The following is a 24072-nucleotide window of genomic DNA, read 5'->3' on the forward strand; positions in this document are numbered from 1 at the left end:
AGTAATTCCAGAGAAATTCCGTGATAATAGCTCTTTAGTGGAATACACAAAACACGTTGTCATTTGATATATGAATAGTTTTCAAATAAACGCTAGATTATCGATAGTATATGTACTTATGCATACTAGAGAAGCGGGCTGAAAAATCTATTATCCATGACCTGGTCAGCGCTAATGTCATACGCACGCACGCACGCACACACACACACACACACACACACACACACACACACACACACACACACGCTGTGATGGCTGAGAAAAAAAACATCTGATTAACCCAATACTGGTAAAATAGAGTTCTGTTCTGCAAAAAGATTAATCCAATTCGTGATCGCCATTCCAAATATTATCACTTTGTGTAGTTCACATTGTGGTCCAGGGTTCGATTCCCGCTTGGGGACAGGTTTCCATGTTGCCAGTTACCCAGGTGGGGTATCTCCCAGGCCTTTCTGTGTGGAGTTTGCATGTTCTCCCCGTGTGTAGTTCACATTGTGTAGTTCACATTGTGTAGTTCACATTGTCTGGTTCACATTGTGTAGTTCACATTGTGTAGTTCACATTGTGTAGTTCACATTGTCTGGTTCACATTGTGTAGTTCACATTGTGTAGTTCACATTGTGTAGTTCACATTGTCTGGTTCACATTGTGTAGTTCACATTGTGTAGTTCACATTGTGTAGTTCACATTGTGTAGTTCACATTGTGCGGTTCACATTGTGTTGTTCACATTGTGTAGTACACATTGTGTAGTTCAGTCTGGTTCACATTGTGTAGTTCACATTGTGTAGTTCACATTGTGTAGTTCACATTGTGTATTTCACATTGTGTAGTTCACATTGTGTAGTTCACATTGTGTAGTTCACATTGTGTAGTTCACATTGTGTAGTTCACATTGTTTAGGAATGGTGATCAATGGATGCTATGTTCCTGCCTGTTGGCTCCCCCCAATGGAGAGAAGAAGACTGACAGCTGCACACATGCAGACACACACACACAGCTGTCTTTCAATTAGCAATCAGCATGCCTCTCAAAGAGGCCAGACCAAGAACATCAGAGGGTGTCTTGGAATGGAGAGTGGGAGAGCTGTGGGGAGACAACCAAACTGTGAGTTAAACAGCCGGTAAGCCGGACAGCGGCCCGGCCTAGTTAAAGACTGGACTATTAGTCTATTTGCCATCCCATAGAGCCCCATTGTGAACCCGGAAATTTTGGAACCACCAAAGTTTTATGATGGATATGGATAGTACGGGTCCCCAGCACTCAGAAACTGCCGGATGCTAAGTTGTAAATGTTGGGCAACTTTTTTTATTTGCATAATTAGAATACATTTGCATAATCGCCTAAATGGGAAAATCTCAGAAACTACTTGATCAATTTCAACAATGTTGGAGTTGTTTTGGGGGTTGTTCAGGATGCTGAATCCATTTATGATACTTAACAGAAGAAAACAGTTTCAAAATTGCAATATTTACTGGAATTTACCAAATTTCTACTTATTTTGGTGCAATTTCTTATGAATTTTCAGTTTATAAATGTTTCAGAAGATGCTGAATTTATAGATAATTTGCATGGAATGTTCAATTGTAAAGAGAATGATAATAATAATAATAATAATAATAATAATAATAATAATAATAAATAATAATAATAATAATAATAATAATAATAATAATAATAACTTTAATTTGTAGAGCACCTAATGGGGTACTCTAGGCGCTTATGCTTGGTTACTGGGGTAACTGCTGCAGTTGAGCTCTGCCATGAGTCCACGTGGCAGCGGAGCAGTTTGCTGCCACAACTAGAAACTATTCTATTGGATTTTTGTATGTGACTGTTACCTTATAAAATGTCCTCAGAAACCCAGTTCATAGCCTTGACTGAGACGTCAGTGCGCTAATCTTTAACGCAAAACTTCCAAGTGAGTAGTGACTAATTTGCACCATGATCTCATTCCTACTGTGGCAACAAGCAACTGCAGCTGCAGCAAATACAGACCCCTGATTTTCAAGGATTGTTGTTTCAATGCAAGTAAATTGAGAAAATAGAAAGAGATACACAAACTAGTTTTATTACTATCCAGTAATAGTAAGCTAGCTCTTAGGGTTAACGTTAGCCATCTGACGGTAACTAATGTTAATGCATAGCTACAGTAGTTAGCTATGTTAGCAATGTATGTCATGGCATGCATGTGTGATTATTACCTGTTATTACCTAGCCTCGCGTCACCAGGCTCTATCCCTCGTCATACAGAGAAGCATCAAGTTTGATTCTAAATATTGTAGAGTATTCATATGGTACTTTTGCTCTACTTAATGTAGAATTGTGTGATAGAAGATCTGAGGCACTGAGACAGAGAAAGAGACCCAAAAGGTAGGCCTAATGCAAATACCAGTCAAGTTCAATAACATGGGAAATACACATTTTCATTGGAATAGTGAACAGCCCGTCCGAAATGTACATCCTGGCAATGTATCCATATTGCTCTGTAATGTAGAGTGTGTGGTAGTGCAGAGACGGAGGATACAAATAGTGCATTCTTCTTTTTTTAATTTCAGGTTGACATGTCAAGGAAGAAATGCCTATTCGAACCCTGTGACGGCAAGGACAATGACTTCAAGACATCAGGACCAAAAGGCATTACAGCTTTGCTTCAGAGGAGTGAAGAGCTTGACGATTCAGCTGCAACTGAGACTTTATTGAACATCATTGGTACCCATGGTGTGTCAGCCTCAGCCTCTGTAGTTTGTCACAAATCATGTTATAGCTATAAGTCTAGAAATGCAACCAAACGCAAGCTCAGCTCATCTGATGGTCAGCTAGGGAAACGTATGTCTCGTTCTCATGCCTTTGAGTTTTCTAAACAATGTCTGTTTTGTGGTATCATTTGCGAACCCAAAGACAACAAACACCCTGATAGATGGAAGCCAGTGAAACAATGCCAGACTGTTGAGAGACCAGGAATGCCATCCTTCAAAAACATCATATTGTCTAAATGTGATGAGCGCCAGGATCAATGGGCTGAGGAAGTGGCTCTACGGGTAAATGCCGTCCTGGACCTGCATGCAGCTGATGCCCAGTATCACACCAAGTGCTACGATGACTTCAAGAGAGTTTCCTCAAGTGCAAGTTCCCAGTGCAGACCGTTTGATAGCTGTTTAGCTGCTGTCATTGACCACATGAATGCAGACAAGTCATCAACCTGGACAGTGTCAGAGTTACATGATATGTAGCCAACATATCAGATCATAGCAGATGCTATCTAACTTGTATGACTTTTATGGTAATGCTGTAGCTGTCATGAGGGTGGAAGGGTGCCAGACTATTGTTGGTTTTAGACATTCCATGAGTAAGTCACTCAAACTGGTAAAACGAGATAAAACAACTGCCCCTGATGAATTTATCACCAAGCTTGTGAAGAGAGTGCAAGCTGAGGTGCAGAATATTCCCTTGCACCGTGAATATGACCGTGGCAGCTTCCAGCATGACAAGATCATACAAGCCACAAGTCCATCCCTTTTGAAGTTTGTCTCCTGTCTGGTATCAAAGGAAGGAAAAGTGACCAAACCATGGCATTGTTACCACCGATGAAGTCATACGGTTCCGGAAGTGAGCTGCCAAATATGCTTCAGAGGACCCAGAGAAGAATCTGCGCACAGTTGGCTTGGAGAGGCAGATTGGCCACATCCACAGTTGGGGTGACAATTTTGATCTTGTGGTCTTCACACTGAACGGTCGCGCACGACTCATGCCATGGCCACTCAGTTTGTGCAGAATCCTGCAGGTATTCTGTTCCCTGGAGGAGCCACTCCTGGTGGTGGGGTCATGTCACTAAAACGACCTCGTCTGACAAAGCTTGACGCTGGGAAACTCTGTCTGGCTCACAAGAGCAGTTTTGTGAACGAACATTACACAGGCCCCAAGAAGATGACACCACCAGCTCTGAAAGAAGTCCCAAGAACTGATGCTATCCAAGATGCCATCACACAGAGTGTGTCAAGAGCACAGAAGAAGGATGCTGCTTGGCTCTCGCAGCTCCACTCTTCCCCTCTTCCCCTGGACTGGTCAGCATACAATGCTGTGCAAGATTGCAGTGATGATAACAGAGCTCCAAAACTGAAGACCATAAGTGTCTTTGGACCACTACTTGACTCCCCACCTGCGCACCCTGATACAGTGCTTAGTACCATGGCCTACTTAGACACATCACTCAAGCAACTCGGTATGAGCCAAAGCCATATAACGTTTGATATGCAGCTGTATGTGGTCGCTTGCCTCATCAAGTGGAGTGATCCGAAGCGATGGCCTTCAGTGACTCTCAGACCTGGGATGATGCACACACTCATGTCATTCATCGGCTCAATCAGAAAACTGAAGAGAAGAAGCGCATATTGTTATGTTGTGGCCTATATGCTTGAGTAATGTAAATACCTTTCTTTTGTTATTTCTGTTTTATTAAGCTATGTTATTGTAACCTGTTCCACACGATGTGAAAATCTGCATAAAATATATACCTAGGTAAATGGAATATTGCTCCACTTCTACAAGGGCTATTTGCATATTATTGGTATCTAGGTACATCTATGGACCTCAGGGAATGTATTCACAGTGTCAGAAATAGTGTGTCTATTACTAGGCTTGCTTAAATTGTGATGAAACAAAGGAGAATATGGATTATGATTTGTCTTTGCATCTTTGACAGTGAACAACACCATGATAATAATGACCAAACTTAAGAAACTGCCAGTGACCTCGTTCAGTACCCTCTTGAGATCATGTGTACAAAAAATCGAAGGAAATTAATAAAGGGAAGATGATAAAACCGAAGGTTCTGTAGATACAGTACTGAATTCTCCCATCCGGACCAATGCAATTTGAAATATTATTATAGAATATAGAATAGATGCTTATACATTACCTTATTATAGCCAATTCGCACATTTATATATATATATTATCTTTCAAATGCCTGAGTTCAATTTGGATTTAGTATCACCAGGCGTGCATATTAAGAACAGATAATGATATCTACTGTAATCTAGTGTACTTTTTTATTTTCCCCACAGTGCAACCGTTTTGAAACTAATTTCAGATCTAATAGTTCCTACATGCTAACAATAGGGAGGAGAAACTAACTGCGTTTCAATATTTGTCAAAAACGTTACCTTTTGTGGCTTATTATCGTGAATAATAACAGTTATTGACATAATTCATAATTCAACTCTGAACTTTGAACCGCCATAGAACTTGCCAGGAAGTGTAGTAGTGTAGTAGTGTAGTTCCACCCTGGGGGGTGGAACAAGGAACACAGTTTGACCAGTTTTAGTGTTTTTCCAATTTGCTGTGTGACGTTACAGGTAGTAAATAAAAGAGCGGATGCCCTTCACATCTGAGTATTTGTCTTGACAACGCAGATATTTATACACCTGCCTATCTACTGTACTATGACAATATGACATTACCATAGGAACTATTTGGGGTCAGTAGAGATATTGTGAATACATAATGTCTGTGCTGTCCAAATGTAATAATTTCAGTGTCCTCTAAAACGTTCTAATTGACTGAAAATTCACCAAAATTGCACCAAAATGAGTAGAAATTTGGTAAATTCCAGTAAATATAGCAATTCGAGTATCATCAATGGATTCAGCATCCCGAATAACCCCCAAAACCACTCCAACATTGTTGAAATTGATCAAGTAGTTTCAGAGATTTGTCCATTTAGGTGATTATGCAAATGTTGCTAATTATGCAAATAAAAAAATTTGCCCAACATGTACAACTTAGCATCCGGCAGTTTCTAAGTGCTGGTGACCCATACTATCCATATCCATCATAAAAGTTTGGTGGTTCCAAAATTTCCGGGTTCATTGTGTTGGCAAATAGACTATATAGCAAAGACAATTCGGTGCTTCACTGGGAGCCAGTATGATTTGTTTGTTTCTTAATTTTTTGTTTTGTTTAAATAAATGCCCCTGGCCATTGTCCAGCGGGGAGCTAAAGCTGTTTGACTGTGTGTTTGATTATTTGTACAACCATATTGCACCTTCCACCTACCCCTGTCTGCTACCTTTGTTACAACATGTATTTAAAATAAATATATAATATTATAAAATGCCTATATTGCAGTCTTTTCATATGAATATCGTTCCGCCCTCGTCCCACACACGGGGGGATTAAATGTACTAAAGTTTGAGCACCAGACTAAAAGGTTTTAACAGAGAAGACAGAAAATTGTTTCAAACTGTTTGAGTACCGACGTTTTTACACTCACTAGACATTTCTGCACTTTAAAACCTGGAAGTGTCCGTTTCAAGAGATGATATATTAAAACCTGAAAGCGTCCATTCCGGGAGAAGATAAGAGTCGCATGTAAATCTTTTGTTTAACGTCTCACAATTGTATCTTGGAATTCTAGAGCTACACAGCAAGGACAGTTAGATAATTATATCATCATTAGAATGTTCACGTCTCAAAACTCTTAATCTCATGTGAGATTGTACACCTGCAAGGGTTAAGAACTCCTCATTTTAAATACACTATTATTATGAATACTATTATTTTTATTTCTCTCTCCCTGTGTCTGATTGCACGGTTCTAACAGCCAAGATCTACTATTGAACGCTCACTAGTAGCAACCTAAACATTCCACACTGTTTAACAAAGGAAAAGGCCACTCAGCATTCCTTTCACTAGATGCAAAGATAAAGCATAAATTATTATGCACGCGCACACACACACACACACACGCACCGAGAGGGAGGGCATATTGACTTATCAGCACACACCGATTGTGTAAATAAATGGGAGTCGAAGGAGAGTTAGGGGGCATGGAGTGTGATTATGGCCGTGGGGTAAGATGGAGAGGATGAGATGGAGTGTGTGGGGATGAGAGTTAGGCATCAGGTGTGTGTGTGTGTGTGTGTGTGTGTGTGTTATGCGGGGGGGGCACAGCAGTTCACAGCGGGGTCTCACCTCTCCAGAGAAGCTGTACTTCCCCTTGAGGATCTGCCGGTACAGCCTCATGCGGTTGTCGTCCTCGAAGGGCATGGTTCCGCTCAGCAGGATGTAGGAGATCACCCCGAGGGCCCACATGTCCACCGCGTTGGTGTACGGCTTCCTCACCAGGATCTCGGGGGCGATGTACTCCGGCGTGCCGCACGTGGTCTTCATCAGACACTCGTCGCCCTTCTTGCGGCTGCTGGCCAGGCCGAAGTCGGTGACGATGATCTTGGAGTCGGCCCCCGGGTGGTAGTAGAGGAGGTTCTCCGGCTTCAGGTCCCGGTGGGTGATGCCCAGGGTGTGGAGGTACTTGACGCCGTCCAGCACCATCTGGAGCACCCGCGTGGCGTCGCGCTCCGTGAACGAGCCGCGGGCGATGATCCGGTCGAAGAGCTCGCCGCCGGTGGCCAGCTCCATCACCATGTAGACGCGCTCCGCCGTCTCGAAGACCTCCGTCAGCTGGATGATGTTGGCGTGGCGGACGCGGCGCAGGACGCACAGCTCCGACTCGCACACCTCGCGGCCCTCGCGGTAACGGGTCTCGATCATCTTGATGGCGTACGGCTGCCGCGTGCTCTTGTGCTCCACGCGGACCACGCGGCTGAAGCTCCCGCGGCCGATCAGGGCCTTGATGTCGTATTTCGCCGTGACCCGCGGGTCGAACTTGGCCCGGTACTTGGCCACCTTTTTCCTCTGAGGGTCGGAGGACTCGGACGGCTCCTTGGGGGACTGGGCGGAGCCAGTGGGGGTCGCGGCTTGCGCCTGGGCCTGATACGGGGAGGCGGAGCCCGCCTTGTCCCCTCCCCCGGCCATTTTGCTTCCTGTGCCGTCACCTCGTATGAAGTGCTTGTAGATGTCTGTCTGCGGCGGAGGGTCCACCTGGTGGAGGAAGGGAGAAGACACGCATGAAGCAGGGCTCACCACACGCCTGGTGACAGACAGGTACATAACAGGCCGTCACGTTGGGAATAATTGTTTTAGACCATTTTAGAGAAGAACCAATCCATGAAGACTGAAAAAGATTTTTAAGGTTTTCCTAACCTCTCAAAATAGGCCGTTATAATAATTTCTTTTCTTTTTTCAAACTGTTGTGCCTCCGATGCAACGGACGTCATACGCCGCATTAACTCCGCCTCTCTTTGTTAACTACAACAAGCACATAGAGATTCCTCATTAACTCCTCTCTGTGTTGAATACTCCAGTTCACTCCAGTTCTAGCCTCCTTGCACTGGCTCCCTATACATTTTAGAATACATTTCAAGGTCCTGGTGCTCACTTTTAGAGCTTTGCATGGCCAGGCACCAGAATATTTAACCGAACTGCTGGAACCATATGTGCCCAGCAGGACCGTGAGGACCGCTGATCAGGATCTGTTGGTCATTCCGCGCACCAGGCTGATCACCAAAGGTGACAGAGCCTTTCAATCTGTCACGCCTAGACTCTGGAATGCCCTTCCTCGTGGCCTAAGAGCTGTAGCGTCTGTTATTTTTTTTTTTTAAATCAGCTAAAAACATTACTGTTTAAACAGGCCTTTGGGTAATGTTTGAGCTTCTCCTCCAGGTATAAAATATGTCTTTTGTTTTGTTGTTTCTCTGTGATGCATTGTGTTTTGTTCTGTCTCTTATCTCTTGAATGGTTCTTGCTTTTATTTTATTTAATTTAATTTCTGCTGTATGTAAAGCACTTTGTGAGTTGTCTCTGTGAAAAGTGCTATATAAATAAACTTTACTTACTTACTTACTAATACAACCTCCTGCTTTTATAAAGCCTCAAATGACGGCTTACAATATTTCATAAAAGCAAAGTATTTCGTTTGTCTAAGATTTAAACTTTACAACACTGATAATAATAGTATTTGTAGTTTTACTTGTGTTTGATAAGACACCCAGTCAGCAGCAGTGTCCCGACCCATATACAAACATTTCTTAATAAAATGTGCTTAATTAAGTCGAATTCTGCCTTTGTCTCTATTAACTACATATGAATATTTATATAATTGTTTGCTTTATAGACGAAGGTTGCAACATAATTATGTAATGTAATGTCGTTGGCTGTGTAACGGAGAGCAGCCGCCCAGTCAGCGCCACTTTATTTATAGAGCACATTTAAAAACAACAAAGTTGACCAAAGTGCTGTACAAGTACCACAACATAAGATAAAAAAAATATATATATTTTTTATATCTCGAAGCTTCGGATTAAAAAGCTTCGAATGCCAAAAAAGCTTTGAAGGTCAGCCTAAATAGTAGGGCTGACCCCTATTAGTCGAATAGTCGACTAATCGGTCGAAAGGAGCCGTAGTCGACTGCCAACCTCTTAGTCGACTAAATAAAATAAAATAAAAAATCTAATTATAAAACTTTTTTTTTTATCATTCTTTCGAAAAGAAAAGAGGCCTAGAAGCGTGGCTAACGCTAATGGCACGCATACCAGAGGCTAACTGCCTAAGAAGACAGGCACAGAGGCACTGAAAGAGGATTTCACCCATCTAATGAACACACTAGACTAGACAAATATCAAGATGTATCCATCAGTGGACCAATTGCATGCTTTTGCAGAGGACAAGAAGCCTTCAGTCGACTCCTTCAGACATTAAGCACCCCCCACAGCCCAAATGGAATAAAAAAAAATACGTTTTTTTTTTTTTACTAATAGTTGACTAACGGCAAATATTGGCCAATCATAGTCGACTATCCAAATCCTTAGTCGGGGACAGCCCTACTAAATAGTAATCAAAACACAATAATGATTATCTCCGATCCATGTTATGGTGAATTATGCCGTCGAGCAAATGGACATTGGATATACCAGCTGGCGATCAAACAATTAGAATATTCTTTTTGGATAACTTTTTGGAGGTAAGGGCGATTTGACATACATTTTTGCTTGATCCTGCAATGCTTTCATACTGATCGGGCTGATAACCGTTTTACTTTTTGGTGTTCAATGTGAATGCCGTTACTGACAGTCAAATGATCAGAAATGCCCCCCCTTTCATGCATTCATGATGGGACATAATACCTATAATGTGGATTTGATTCCGGAACAATAGCGGGTTCAGGCAAGAAACGGCAACGTCTACAATGGAATCGACGTATACTGCCATAATAAGCATTTCATGAATTACCCTAGACCTCTCTAAAACCATACTTATATTCACCACGGTATAACACGGGAACATATGGATGGAAAAATTATCTCTTTTTTTCATCTTGACCGCAAGAAACTCAATGTCAAATGACTATAGTATTGTATCCATGGCTATAATATAGAATATAGATTTAGCTCTACAAACAAGGTGACTAACTCCCATCGTTTACAGCATGGCAGTAGCTACCACAGGATAAGGCTCATAGCTGGCAGCCAATGAGTTCTGTATCATAGTCGGTTCCGCTCGGCGTCACTCATGCACTGTCCTCGCACACGTGCACTGAATAAAGACCACAATGTACCTTTATATCCCAATATTTGTCTGACCACACCCCTATCAGCTCACCTACATAAGCAGGTGTGTGGTCACCTGCTCTCCTCCTTCTCGCTTTCACCACAAGGAAGTGCCTCGGTAGAGATCCCCACTTGACGTGATGTGATAATAGGAGAAGAGTTGGAAAACGAGATACGTTGACATCATATCTTTATTTTCTCTCTCACTATATTCGAGAAAATACGGCGATATTGTCTTCGTACTGGAGTGTCTGGAAGATGGTGATCATTCTAAAGAACCTCCACCGGTTTCGTATGGGGAGCATGCCGCTACATGCCTCCCAACTGCAGTATTCTTTGCTATGACTGGTTGCGGTAAAACCTTTCAGCACAGCTGGACTGTAGGACGCGCCGCTGTTGTGAGAAGCGGTGGTTTCCAGGTTGGTGAGTAATGTTTTGCTTGCAAGCTCCACTTGTCTGTTAGTGCTATGGGGGCTAGCTGACAATGTTTACGAACACCGGCCCCAGATTAAGGTCTTTTGTTCAGCCTCTTAGGCAACGGCGGAAGACCTTGGTCTGAAGCCCATTATAGTTAACTAGTGGGCCACGACCAGTAACACTGGTGATCCCTGTGTTTTCTGGACGAGTGGATGTTTCTCTGTCACCGTGAGGCCCCGTCTTTCATATACAAATGAGAGTATTCCCTCACGAGGAAATATGGGCATGGATGTTCGTTAGCGGAAGATCTGTGTTCAAGTCAGCTACAGCCCAGATGGGAATTGTGCTGGCCCCGCGGGGTGTTGGTAAAATCACCGTTGTAAAACTGTGTTAACATCTTGTTTCTCTTTTCTCTTAAAAAGTGAGGAGGGTTTCAGAACGGCGGCCTGTCTGAGTGTGACTTATTGTATCGTTGTGTATGAGTTCAGGTGGTGGCTGCTTAGCTTGCGTGCTAGTTGTGGCCTACTGTGTTAGCCAGTCAGCTGTTAGCTGCGGCGCTAGCTCGCTGTGTTTACCAAGCCTGTTGTGTCACTAGGCTAGGTAAACGTTAGCTTGCTGCTTTCGGCCGAGAGCGGCCGTTAGCTTAATGCTACACTGTTGAACGTACTGTGACGATAACATGTTTTTAACACTCTTGACTACGACGTAGGGCGGGCCATACTTTTTTTTTTTTGGAAAATCAATCGAGTGGGGTGTCTAAAATATGTGTATTTTTGTGGGGAATTCAAATATGGGATTATTTTTCTAATCGGATAACTCCTACCTACATTGTTTTGGATTTCAAAATGGCCGATTTGACCATTTTTCACCCCTTGGCCATACATGGATGCCAACATGAATCTGAAGGAAATCCTAACATGCAAGGTGTCTAAATGATGTGTCTCTTAATGGGGAATCCAAATATGAGTTCATTTTTGGGATAGGATAACTCTAACCTACATCATTTTGGATTTCAAAATGGCCGATTTTACCATTTTTCACCCCTGGGCCATACATGGATGCCAACATGTATCTGAAGGAAATCCTAACATGCAAGGTGTCTAAATGATGGGTTTCTTAATGGGGAATTCAAATATGAGGTCATTTTTGGGATAGGATAACTCTAACCTACATCATTTTGGATTTCAAAATGGCCGATTTTACCATTTTTCACCCCTGGGCCATACATGGATGCCAACATGTATCTGAAGGAAATCCTAACATGCAAGGTGTCTAAATGATGGGTTTCTTAATGGGGAATTCAAATATGAGGTCATTTTTGGGATAGGATAACTCTAACCTACATCATTTTGGATTTCAAAATGGCAGATTTTACCATTTTTCACCCCTTGGCCATACATGGATGCCAACATGTATCTGAAGGAAATCCTAACATGCAAGGTGTTTAAATGATTTGTTTCTTAATGGGGAATTCAAATATGAGGTCATTTTTGGGATAGGATAAATATAACCTGCATAATTTTGGATTTCAAAATGGCCGATTTTACCATTTGAACCCATTGGTATTGTATTACAAAATTGCAAAGATAAAAAATATATGGGAAATCATTTATAATGACAAAGCCATCAAATTTATTAACAAGTGAACTGTATATAACTGGATAAAACTCCAAAGATCAATAATAATAATACTAACAATAATCAATTGTATTTGTAATGCACACAAACACCTAAGTGCTAAATCTCGATCTCCTGACTTCTTGAACTTTGCCAGGTTCCAATATCTTGATTGGACTCATTCTTGGATGGCAAGATCTCCTACTGTACTGCTTTAGCCACCAACCTACAAACACAAACTTAAAGTCAACGTCAGCCATAAATAGGTGAGCTCTTTCCAGAACTACTCAGCAGAAACCTCTGTAACCATTTTAACAAACGTCTCAATGTATTGAGAAAATCCATGGGGCTCCATCAATCCTCTATCTTCTTAAAACATTGGAAAGGCAGGGGATGGAAAAGAAGGCAGAGAAAAGGAGAAGGGGCAAAGAAGAAAGCTTTGCAGCAGCAGACAAGGTTGCCAGGAAGGATGTTGAGAGCTTCCTTACAGTCCCTGAAGTTGAGCTCATTCCTGAAACTGACCCTGCAGCTTCAGCAAAGCTACGGAAAGATTATGATGAGATTCCAAACATCGCCCTTGCTAGTGTAAGGTATGGCATAGGTCTAAGGCCAACTGCAGCTATAGCAACTGCAGCTCTGATTGATGCAGGACTCATCTTAGAAGATGACACAAGTAAAGTGATTGATAAGAACAAGGTTAAGAGAGCACAAGAAAAGTTGATGCAAGAGCTGGGGGAAGAGTTTGAGGAGAAGTGCAGGGAGGAGGGGGGGATCTCCTGTATCCTCTTTGATGGGCGGATTGACATGACCAATGTGATGATGGAAGCTGAGGGCAGTGACCAATCTTTTCCTGCAAAGATCAAGGAAGAACACTATAGTGTTGCTAGTGAGCCTGGCAGCAACTATCTGTTCCACTTTACACCAGAGAAAGCAATTAAAGAGGAGTCCCATGCAGAGAAGATTGCTAAGGTCCTGTTTGCCTGGCTGAAAGAGAGAGGTTCTGATAAGACCTTGTGGGCCATTGGAGGAGACTCGACCAATGTCAACACTGGAGTGAAGGCAGGTGTAATGCGGAAGCTGGAGCTGCACCTGGGGAGAAAGCTGGTCTGGTTGGTGTGCAACCTGCACACTGGTGAACTTCCACTGTGCCATCTCATTGTTGAAGTTGATGGGGCTACTCTGTCAGACAACAAATTGTCTGGGCCAATAGGACAGCTCCTTGATTCTGTTACAGACTTGGAGATCAATCCTAACTTCACCAGGATCTTTCTTGGCCCTCCGCTGATCAAGCTGCCTGAGAAGATCATTCAAGATCTCTCAACTGATCAACACTGGCTATAAGCTGGTCTGTGCAATCAGGGATGGAGTGCTTTCTGCAAGGCTGGCTCTGCTGGAGATTGGACCGGTAAACCACAGCCGCTGGCTCACCACAGCAAACAGACTCCTCAGGCTCTGGGTGTCAAAGCATCAACTTAAAAGAAAGAACCTGAATAATCTACAATGCATTGTGGAATTCATCATTGGAGTGTATTATCCATGTTGGTTCAACATGAAGGTCAAGCACTCCTGGATCGAAGGGCCTAGGCACATCCTGTTTCAGCTGGACTGCCTCAAGTCTCAGAGGAAGGAGGTGCTGGATGTTGTGATGCCAACTGTGAGAAGATCTGCTTGGTATGCCCACAGTGAAGCCATCCTCCAAACACTGCTGTGCTCTGAGGATCAAAAAGAGAGAATTGAGGGGGTGGAGAGAATCCTGGTCATCAGGGGAGAGGGGGATCCAGACACTCAGCTGGGAGACTCCTGTGTCAGGATCAGAAGAACACCTCACATCAATAGTGACGCTTCCAGCATTGGTGGCTTAATCAGCTGGTCAGAAGATTTGTCAGAGCCACCTCTGACCTGCTCCCTAAGCACCTCCGAGGTGAAGAACTTAATCAACACCCCCATGGAGGTTCTCGACTGGCCTTGCCACACACAAAGCATCGAGAGGGTTGTTAAAATGGTAACTGAGGCCTCTGCTAAGTACTTTTCACAAGAAAAAAGGGATGGAGGGATCAGGGCTCAGGAGACCAGCAGGAGGCTGATGTCCAAGAATGAATCCAAGCAGGACTTGTGCAACCTGATCAAATTTAAGAAGATAGAGGATTGATGGAGCCCCATGGATTTTCTCAATCAGAGGTTTCTGCTGAGTAGTTCTGGAAAGAGCTCACCTATTTATGGCTGACGTTGACTTTAAGTTTGTGTTTGTAGGTTGGTGGCTAAAGCAGTACAGTAGGAGATCTTGCCATCCAAGAATGAGTCCAATCAAGATATTGGAACCTGGCAAAGTTCAAGAAGTCAGGAGATCGAGATTTAGCACTTAGGTGTTTGTGTGCATTACAAATACAATTGATTATTGTTAGTATTATTATTATTGATCTTTGGAGTTGTATCCAGTTATATACAGTTCACTTGTTAATAAATTTGATGGCTTTGTCATTATAAATGATTTCCCATATATTTTTTATCTTTGCAATTTTGTAATACAATACCAATGGGTTCAAATGGTAAAATCAGCCATTTTGAAATCCAAAATTATGCAGGTTATATTTATCCTATCCCAAAAATTACCTCATATTTGAATTCCCCATTAAGAAACACATCATTTAGACACCTTGCATGTTAGGATTTCCTTCAGATTCATGTTGGCATCCATGTATGGCCAAGGGGTGAAAAATGGTCAAATCGGCCATTTTGAAATCCAAAACAATGTAGGTAGGCGTTATCCGATTAGAAAAATAATCCCATATTTGAATTCCCCACAAAAAAACACATATTTTAGACACCCCACTCGATTGATTTTCCAAAAAAAAAAAAAGTATGGCCCGCCCTGCTACGACGTCATCTTTGACAGAGGATGTTCATCGAACCTGCCCTGAGCCAGGCCGGCGAGGAGCGTCAACAAGGAGCACCGTAGCGGCGGGTTGGAGCAGCGAGCTGCCCATGTCGTCAAACACAGGAGGCTGTGTTTACTTCGGTGCCATGTTAGAGACTGCAAATCGCTTGATCTGCGCTCCTGGTAGGCAAGGTCCTGACCAGACCTTGGACACTTCTTCTTGCTTTCCCTTCTAAATGTTTTGTAAATAATGATGTTTTCCAAAACGAGTGTTGCTGCACTACATTTAGGATACGACGCGAGTTATGTGTGAATTGTCTTGTCACTGGTATTTAGCTTCTCCATGCAAATCGGGTTGTTTGTTACAGATGTGAAAATGATCTGGTTTGTTGTGTTGAGAAACATCATGTGTGTTTATGTACCGTGTACTCACAACTAAGGGGGTTAAACTAACCTATAAAGCTATGCTTAGTGACATATGAGTAAAGAATGATTCTTTTCTCAGCCTGTAATGACAATGAACAGTGTGTTCACATATTAACAGGTTTTACCTGTTTAACTGGCCGTATTAAGGGTAAAGTAGGAGGGTTGTGTTTCCCCCCGGTTCCCTGGGGACTTCTTCATCCTCCTCTCAGACATGTTGTTACACTATATTGTGTCACTGTGTGGTAGGGATACGATGTAACCCTTAGCTTGATTGCTGAGGTTGTGCTAAAACTGTTTGAGGAACTTTATTTTCCTAAAAGAAAAGATTGTTTGGTCGCTTTTCGTGTGTGCTTAGCAAGGCCTGTGGCCGATACTAATCGAGAATAATGTATTCTCTCATTATGAAAAACGGCGTTCCTCTGTAGAGTGTTTTTGCCATTTTTTGTAGGTGATGATGGGTTGTGTGTGTCATGTGACCTACAACTGGGTTGGGCTGGCCACAGAAGCACATGTGTAAGTTTGGTACCGGGGATCTTGGAGAGCCCTCTCTATTCTGTGTTTTTTCCTTAGTAAAAATCAGATAGCAGGTTAGCACATGCGCTGTGTGAAGCTGTTAGACGCTTCATGGAGCTGAATATGACTGCGTCATATTATTTTTGTCATTACATCGTATCATGGGTGTGGGGTCGTAAAGGGGTGAACTGGTAACCTTTCCTCCCCCTTTTTTCTGTTGGTCAGGGGTAAACCCACCTGTCCTTCAAGGTTCCTGTCACGTTGCGGTTCGGCATGTTACAGGGTGAGGGGGGGGGGGGAGTTTCCTGGTCCCACGCCCTGGAATATTGGGCGTGTGCACCGCAGAAATTCCCCGTCCGCCATAGAGTACGTCACTGTGCGCGTCTCTGTTGGTAGGACTTCCGTGTGCTGTTCAGGTCCATGTGATGGATCTGTTTCGGGGGGTGGTCAGGGCTCCTCCTCACGAAGCTCCTATTCGGGCCTTCTGTGAGTTGGGACTCTCCTTCCATGTGAGGGAGCCTCCTTCAGAGTACAGAGCCTCCTCCTCAGATTGTCAAGGTGAGTGGAACCTCAAGAAGGAGTCCTACTCTATTGTGTGTGTATTCGATTCAATTCGATTATTGAGTGTGTATGGGTTCAGTGCCTCCTCCCCGGAGAGCCCTAAAACCAATTTTTTACATGGCTCAAGGTGCAATATATTCTTTTCAATCTGTACAGCTCGCGTGGGAAGTCTCTCTGGGGATTTCCATCTCCTTCCTATGGGAGGGTGGTGGGATGTAAAAATGTGAATTTTTTTTTACCCCCGGCTGTGTAGACTGGGATACATACTGTTGGTGCTTCCTTCTTTTCTATTAAAAAGAGTTGGAGTTAGGAAGTATCACACCCCTCTTGTCGTTCCCCTGGGCGCCTTGGGGATTCAATGACAGGTCTAAATAGCCTGTACATTGATGTGGTTGTGTCCCGACGCACGCATAGTGCTAGCTCGGGGTGTTCTGTAATCAGACGACTGACTGGCACGCCTTGGTTGCTTGAGGTTAAAACGGCGTTTTTATAAAGCAACTGGGATGGAGGTTTTTCCTCTTCCGACGACCTGTTTTGGTTATCGACGGATTCTTGTTCATATCTGGGGGATGATGACGGAATGGATCTGAACATATGTAGAGGGGTCTCACGCCCTGGGGGTGGGCCACCGGGCGCGGTTCGCCCCGAACGTCTGGGTGGCGCCTTCTTTCTCCTCTGGTGACCCTGTGCTTCCCGTATCGCCGGGCCCGGTTCGAAGTAATGTTTCGTCGACCCGTAGGCCTGGAATAACCCTTTTTTGAAAACTGAAACACTTGTACTGCGGTATAGCCGGTGTATACCCGCAGGTGTGTTTTGGAGTTTTTTCTTGAGGGGTTATAGGAACAACCACTGCATTGGGTAACACCAAGGTGGTTGATTCCCTGGTGTGTTGGAGCAGTGTCAACTCCCGGGTTACCCGGTTGAGGGTGCCCCTGCACGTTCATGACGTCTGCCAATCGTGTCAGCCTTCTCTGCCTCAACCCCTCTGGGTGGGTTTTTTTTAAATGGAGGCTTGGTCATGCAACAACGCCAGCATACGCCCCTTCCGCCGGGGCGGCTGTTTTCAGCTGACTCCTTTGGCGCCTGTCTCGTCCGCAGTCTCCAGGCTCGGGTTAACAGCCTGTTGCCTGTTTTTTTCCCCGGTGCGCTGCCTGCTTCCGTTCGTTAACCTTTTTTGTGTGCTTACGGCCATGCTGACTGCCTCTTCTGCAGGGTCAGTGTGCCAGGCGGTGTACTGTTGGGGGGACAGGGCCCGCTCGGCTGAGGGGCCTTTGTCCGGATACGCTGGCGATGTGGGGGGCGGGGTCACTAAGTGCCCAGCTGGTGGGGTCTTGATGCTGGCATCATGGACTTCTCCGGGCCCCCGTTCCAGGGGGTCCAGTCCCTTTGGTGGGTCTGGGCCTTCCTTCGCGCTCCGCTGCTACGGCCTTGCCACGGGGTTGGGTTTGCCCTTGACCCCGTGATTCTGGGGGCAGTAACGAGGTTGTTCCCTCCGTTCGTTCCCGGGTGGCATGCGGGTTGTGCGTGTGTGTAGTCGTGGGGTCAGGCCACGGTCTGCTCACCCTGTGCGTTGAGTTGCTTGAGTGCCTCTTCGCACGGTCGGGTCCGTCGCCCTCCCGGGAAACCTCCAATAGGGGGGGTGCCCTCCCTGTTCTGATGGTTGTGGGGGGCCTTCAGCGGGGTGTATTTGTCGGCCGGTGGCTCCGCTCGGCCTCCCTATGTGCATGAGTGACGCCGAGCGGAACCGACTATGATACAGAACGATAGGTTATGACTATAACCAAGTTCTGTTAATAGTGGTGACACTCGGCGTCCGACGCCGCTGCAGCCCTTGATCTCACCTTGTGGTGAAAGCTTGGGAAGGAGGAGAGCAGGTGACCACACACCTGCTTATGTAGGTGAGCTGATAGGGGTGTGGTCAGACAAATATTGGGATATAAAGGTACATTGTGGTCTTTATTCAGTGCGCGTGCACGTGTGCGAGGACAGTGCATGAGTGACGCTGAGCGTCACCACTATTAACAGAACTTGGTTATAGTCATAACCTATCGTTAATATTAGTGTAGTACTACTAGCGGTAGTAGTTAATGTATTATTACCACTTGTTTACCAGTTCTAGCTAATTACTCATATCAGTGTTAGTAGTAATTTACCTATCTCAAGCCACGCCCTCTTTTCCTGATCCTCCAATCACAACTGGACGTCTGAGGGGAGTGACAGGTGTGATTGGAGGATAAAGAAAAAAGGGCAGGGCTTGAGATAAGTCAATACTCGCAATAGAGTTAGTAGTCAAAGTATTATTATCCCCCTTTGTTCACCAGGTCGACCTATAATTCTTACTATTAGTTAGTGGCAACATTAGCATTATTATTAGTATTACCAAAGTATCTCTGAAGAGAAGCCAGTTCACTCTGCAACCATCTAGTTAACAGGGACTAACGAGACCTGACCCCTATCTCTTTCAATGAGGAGTCATCCGTATCTAAGAATCTGTCAAACATATCATAATTTTTCTTTCATATTTGAAGTCACTGGTTAATTACCGACAAATCACAGAATGGCTCATTTGGACAAAACGCTAATTCTGCAATCGAAAAAAAAAATCCCTTTACTTCTACTTAGACCAAGTTTCAAGGACCGGCGGAGATTGTGATTAATTTAACATATTTAGAACTGCACATTTGACAGTAAATTATAGTTTTACTCAACATAAAATCACATCACATTTCCTGATCTCTGAATACGTTTGTTTCGTCGCAAATAAGTTTCATTCTTGCCGCCATCTTTAGCGTTAACGTATTTCCCCTGTGGTGCTCCGCCTCCTCATTGTATCTCCGTCTCTGTAATTAGAAGAAGCAGAACGTCTACAAGAACAGCACCATCCTGGGGCGGCTGGGTGGCGCAGCGGACTAAAGCGCTCGTCACCAACGCAAGAGACACCGGTATCGAATCCAGCTGTCAGCGTTGCCTCCGGCTTGGGCCGGCCGTCATACTGGCTCAATTGGCAGAGTCAGCGGGAGCTGGGAAGCCGGTGAGGGTGGTATTCTGGGTCGTTGTGAAACAGCGACTCCTACAGGTCGGTCAGGGTGCCTGCACAGCGAGGGAGGGAGATGGAGCCTCCCACACGTTACACCACCTCGCCAATGAGAGTCCGCGCTGGCAGGTGAAAAGATGCTGCTGGCTGTCTCTCCTATGTCTCGGAAGAAGCATCTGATAGACTTCAGGGATACATTTTTTTGTGTAGTTATCCTATATAGGTTTAAGAGGGGAGGTCGCTTATAAGCCCTTGGGTTTTTTGACCTTTCCTGCATATTTTAACTGTTCTGATCTCAAACCTACCGAAGTCGGCCCATGTCACCCCACTTCTTAGGGACCTGCACTGGCTCCCCATTGCTGCACGTATCCGCTTCAAGGCCCTCGACCTAGCATACCGTGCGGCAAATGGAACCGCTCCCGCCTACCTCCGGTCAATGGTCTCTAACTACACACCCTCAAGACCCCTACGCTCTGCATCTTCTGGCCGCCTCAGACCTACTCCTATCCAAGCTCCGAGAGGGTCATCAAAGAGAAGCCGCCTATTCTCAGTCCTTGCCCCCCAATGGTGGAATGAACTACCCATCCCAGTTAGGACAGCCGAAACCCGTCCAATCTTTCGCCGTCGACTAAAGACGCACTTCTTCAACCATTATCTGAAATGATAAAATATATATATATATATATATATAACCCTGACTAACCTTACTGTCATGCACTTGTCCTAATAAACTAACCTACACTGTAACACGCAACACTTTGATAAACATTGTTACTCAGCTGATAGAGTTGTACCCTTCCTGATGACTTGTCGTACAGATCTTGGAAGTCGCTTTGGATAAAAGCGTCAGCTAAATGACTAAATGTAAATGTAAATGTTCTTCTTTTACTTATTTTATTCCAGAATGTATGTTTGTAAGTGCAAATAACAATAAACAAATAAACTTCAGGGCTCCCTATAGACCGACCAGTGGGGGGCACATGCGAGCAACGCCCAGGAAGGGGAGGGGGGGAATTGACATAACGACTAAATTGGGATGGGAGAAAAACACCGAAAAACAGGAGGAGAAAAAGTGAGAAAAAAAAAGAACAGCACCATCCTCACTGACCTTCTTGACCAGGTCCAGCTGCACGTCCCCTGGAGGCTCGGGGAGGACCTTGCTGCCCCGGCACCCCATCACATCACCTCAGGCCGCTGCCAGCCAGCCTCAGGGGCCCCCAGCAGGACACCCAGCGGGCAGCATCCACGTTCACACAGAAGGTTCATGAATGGGTTACTACGTTCGTTCGCACCATGGTGTGTCCCTAAATGAAGCTGGATAGGTTGTTTACTATAGGAGGATGGGGAGGGACACACAATGGCGGATGAATTGGACAGGTTGTTTCCTATAGGGTGGGACACAAAATGGCGGATGAACTGGACGAGTTCTTTCCTATAGGAGGGACACAAAATGGTGGACGTCCCCCTCTTTAGTGCTTTGAGCGGTGTGTACGTCTGGCTTGTATATCGTCTTACTCTTTTGCAGTTTTGTATTGTTGTTTTTACTGCTGTAACGTGTACTACTTCATGTTAAAACATGTACATATAATGATAGCCCCAACATAGCCAGCAACAAGATCGCATCATCTGTAGGTGAAGGACCAATCAGGGTATTGATGACATGATGTTTTGGGCTTAGGCAGGAACCACGTGAACAGGGATTTTTATATGGATGCTGGGGGTCGGGATCGGGGCAGGGAGGGGAAGAGGTGGCCCCCCCGGGTTCCTCAGAACTGAGAGAGGGTATACGCCTTCAGGAATGTTGAAATGTTAGCAGATTCAAATAGAAGTTTCATGCAAACTGAAACGGTTGTTTTTGTCCACATGAATTATGTATTCCCTTTCCCCCCCGTGCTGGAGACAGGCCCTCGTCTCGACGCATCGGAGACAAGACGTCCGTCTTAAACAGCGACCCTGGTGATGACAGACTGAAATAGCTTCTCCACTGAAGAACCACAGGCTGGGGAGTGGGAGGGAGAAGAACTTCTGAAAAACAGCACACACAAAAATGTCAATGTAAAATGTCTTGAGTGATTATACTTCAGGCCCATTCAATACACAAGCACTGGGTTTGTGTGATGATAATGATAATGATGACTGTTGTCAAACATGATAGGAGCAGCAAGTGAATCCTAGTGTCAACCAGGCTGGCGAATAATAATAGGATGGGTTGACAAACCGCTATGGTTGTTATACAGTTGCAGCAAAGTAGTAACAAGCCCGTAGTAGTAGACTCAAAGGTCTCGTCATAACAAAGTTATACTAAACTAGTTCTATAACCATTGTTTTAAGTTATAGTTGTTGTGACGAGTTTATATTGTTGTGAACATTTCAGCCCAAACTGTGTCATCATAATAAACATAATACATCAACGATGCAAGTGTCAAGACTGCTTTATAAAGAAGGCCCAGAAAGGAATGACTGATCGACTTATATCAATACAGTTACATTGTAACAAACAGCCTGCAGCAGGAGAAACCCGTGCTGGAACTCTAGTCGCTACATTGTTGCGGTTTTCGGTAGTGGTGGTACAAGTACAACACTTTTTCTTTCTTTTTTCTTTGATCAATTTTTGTTTCTTTGCCTTGTCAGCCATGATTGCAGCAAGATGGCAAAGAAGAAACAGTATTCATAACTAACAAAACAAAAGTGCCCTAATAATAAGGTTTAATCTGGCTAACAACTAACGCAGCCCAAATCTGCGTTATACACATTCACATTCAACTTTATAAATCATGAAGTTTAAGCTCAGATTATAAAAGTGGCCAGGCCCTTTACATGGCAATGTTTCTTTCCCCCCTATAGCCATAATAACGACATTGAACATTTGACCAGATTGTTGAGAATAACGGTCAACATTCCCCCACAAGTGTTGCTTGATCGATCGGGATATTATTAAAAGCACAAAACAACACCCGACCTCACCTTATTAAAACTTCTCCGGGAGAAGCGAGCATTGCTAAAGCCCGTTAGCTCGGGAGCAGCGGGAGCAACAGGGCAGGACTCCCGACTCACTGCCAAAGACAGCCTCCTCACCCCACTCTCTCTCTCTCTCTCTCTCTCTCTCTCTCTCTCTCTCTCTCTCTCTCTCTCTCTCTCTCTCTCTCTCTCTCTCTCTCTCTCTCTCAGGCACTCAGCTGTTCTCTCCTGTCTTCGCTTCGGAGTTTTCAAACTTTACTCCAGTTGATCAATAATAAAAACATATCTCCAACTCCGTCGTTTCATATTTTCTCCCCCGAGATGTTCTTCTTTAGCGGCAGCAGGGGGTTCTTCTCCAGACAGAAACAGAAAGCCGCCCCGTTGGTCGCCTTTTCTGGACACTGTTTTCTCGGAGTGTACTGTGTGGGAGAGGAGGACCACCTTTTTCCTCCTGACTTCTTTTGTCGGGACGGGACGACCTCCTCCGGCTCGCTGCTTCAGGCCGACCCCATCAGATCCTCATGATCTCACTTCCTGGATACAAAGAGAAGTTCCTTACCAACGCGCCTCTGATTTGGAAATGGGATGAGGGGATGTCACTATGAATTGAAAATGGGGGACCCTGATGTAAACAAGACAAAAGTCTTTCTCTGGTCTGCATCCCCTTAACAATTGTGTGTATTGAGCTGTACTGTATTGTACCCATTCTTTGATTGATTGATTGAAAACTTTATTAACAGATTGCAGAATGGGGTACAGTACAGTACAGTACAGCTCAATACACACAATTGTTAAGGGGATGCAGACCAGAGAAAGACTTTCGTCTTGTTTACATCAGGGTCCCCCATTTTCAATTAATCATAACATAATATGACACACACGACATACAGATAGACAGTACTGCTACATCTATCTGCAATCTGTTCTGCAATCTGTTAATAAAGTTTTCAGTCATTCATTCATTCATTTCATTCATTCATGAACAATGCCAGTTTGTCCTATTATTCACTATGCCTTTATTGTTAACTGTAGCCTACATCTAATGCGTATGGACCTGCATGGTGTTTCTATTCACTGCGTAAGCCTACATGAAGGTGGCTCTATTTTACTCAATTCCTAGCATTTCTTAGTAGGCCTAGATAATTGTATGGGTGCTTAATAAAGTGGTCTGTTAACAACACCACCACCCACAGAGTTCTTCATCCACAGGCCACAGCAGCACACAGA

The 24072-nt window shown here is 44.4% G+C and overlaps 1 protein-coding gene across 1 annotated transcript in view; it reads right to left on the reverse strand.

Annotated features, from left to right (window-relative positions):
• Window positions 1-23235, reverse strand: part of pskh1 (protein serine kinase H1) — a 41707-nt gene extending 18472 nt beyond the window's left edge. The window contains exons 1-3 of the mRNA XM_084315989.1: window positions 22852-23235; window positions 20996-21912; window positions 6975-7880 (exon numbers count right to left, since the gene is read on the reverse strand). Coding sequence (XP_084172115.1) covers window positions 6975-7880; window positions 20996-21064 — 975 coding nt within the window. The 5' untranslated portion in view covers window positions 21065-21912; window positions 22852-23235. The remainder of the gene's footprint in view (window positions 1-6974; window positions 7881-20995; window positions 21913-22851) is intronic.
• Window positions 23236-24072: the final 837 nt, after the last annotated feature.

This window comes from Notolepis coatsorum (assembly GCF_963971535.1).
Source record: "Notolepis coatsorum genome assembly, chromosome: 6".
Lineage (NCBI taxonomy): Eukaryota > Metazoa > Chordata > Actinopteri > Aulopiformes > Paralepididae > Notolepis > Notolepis coatsorum.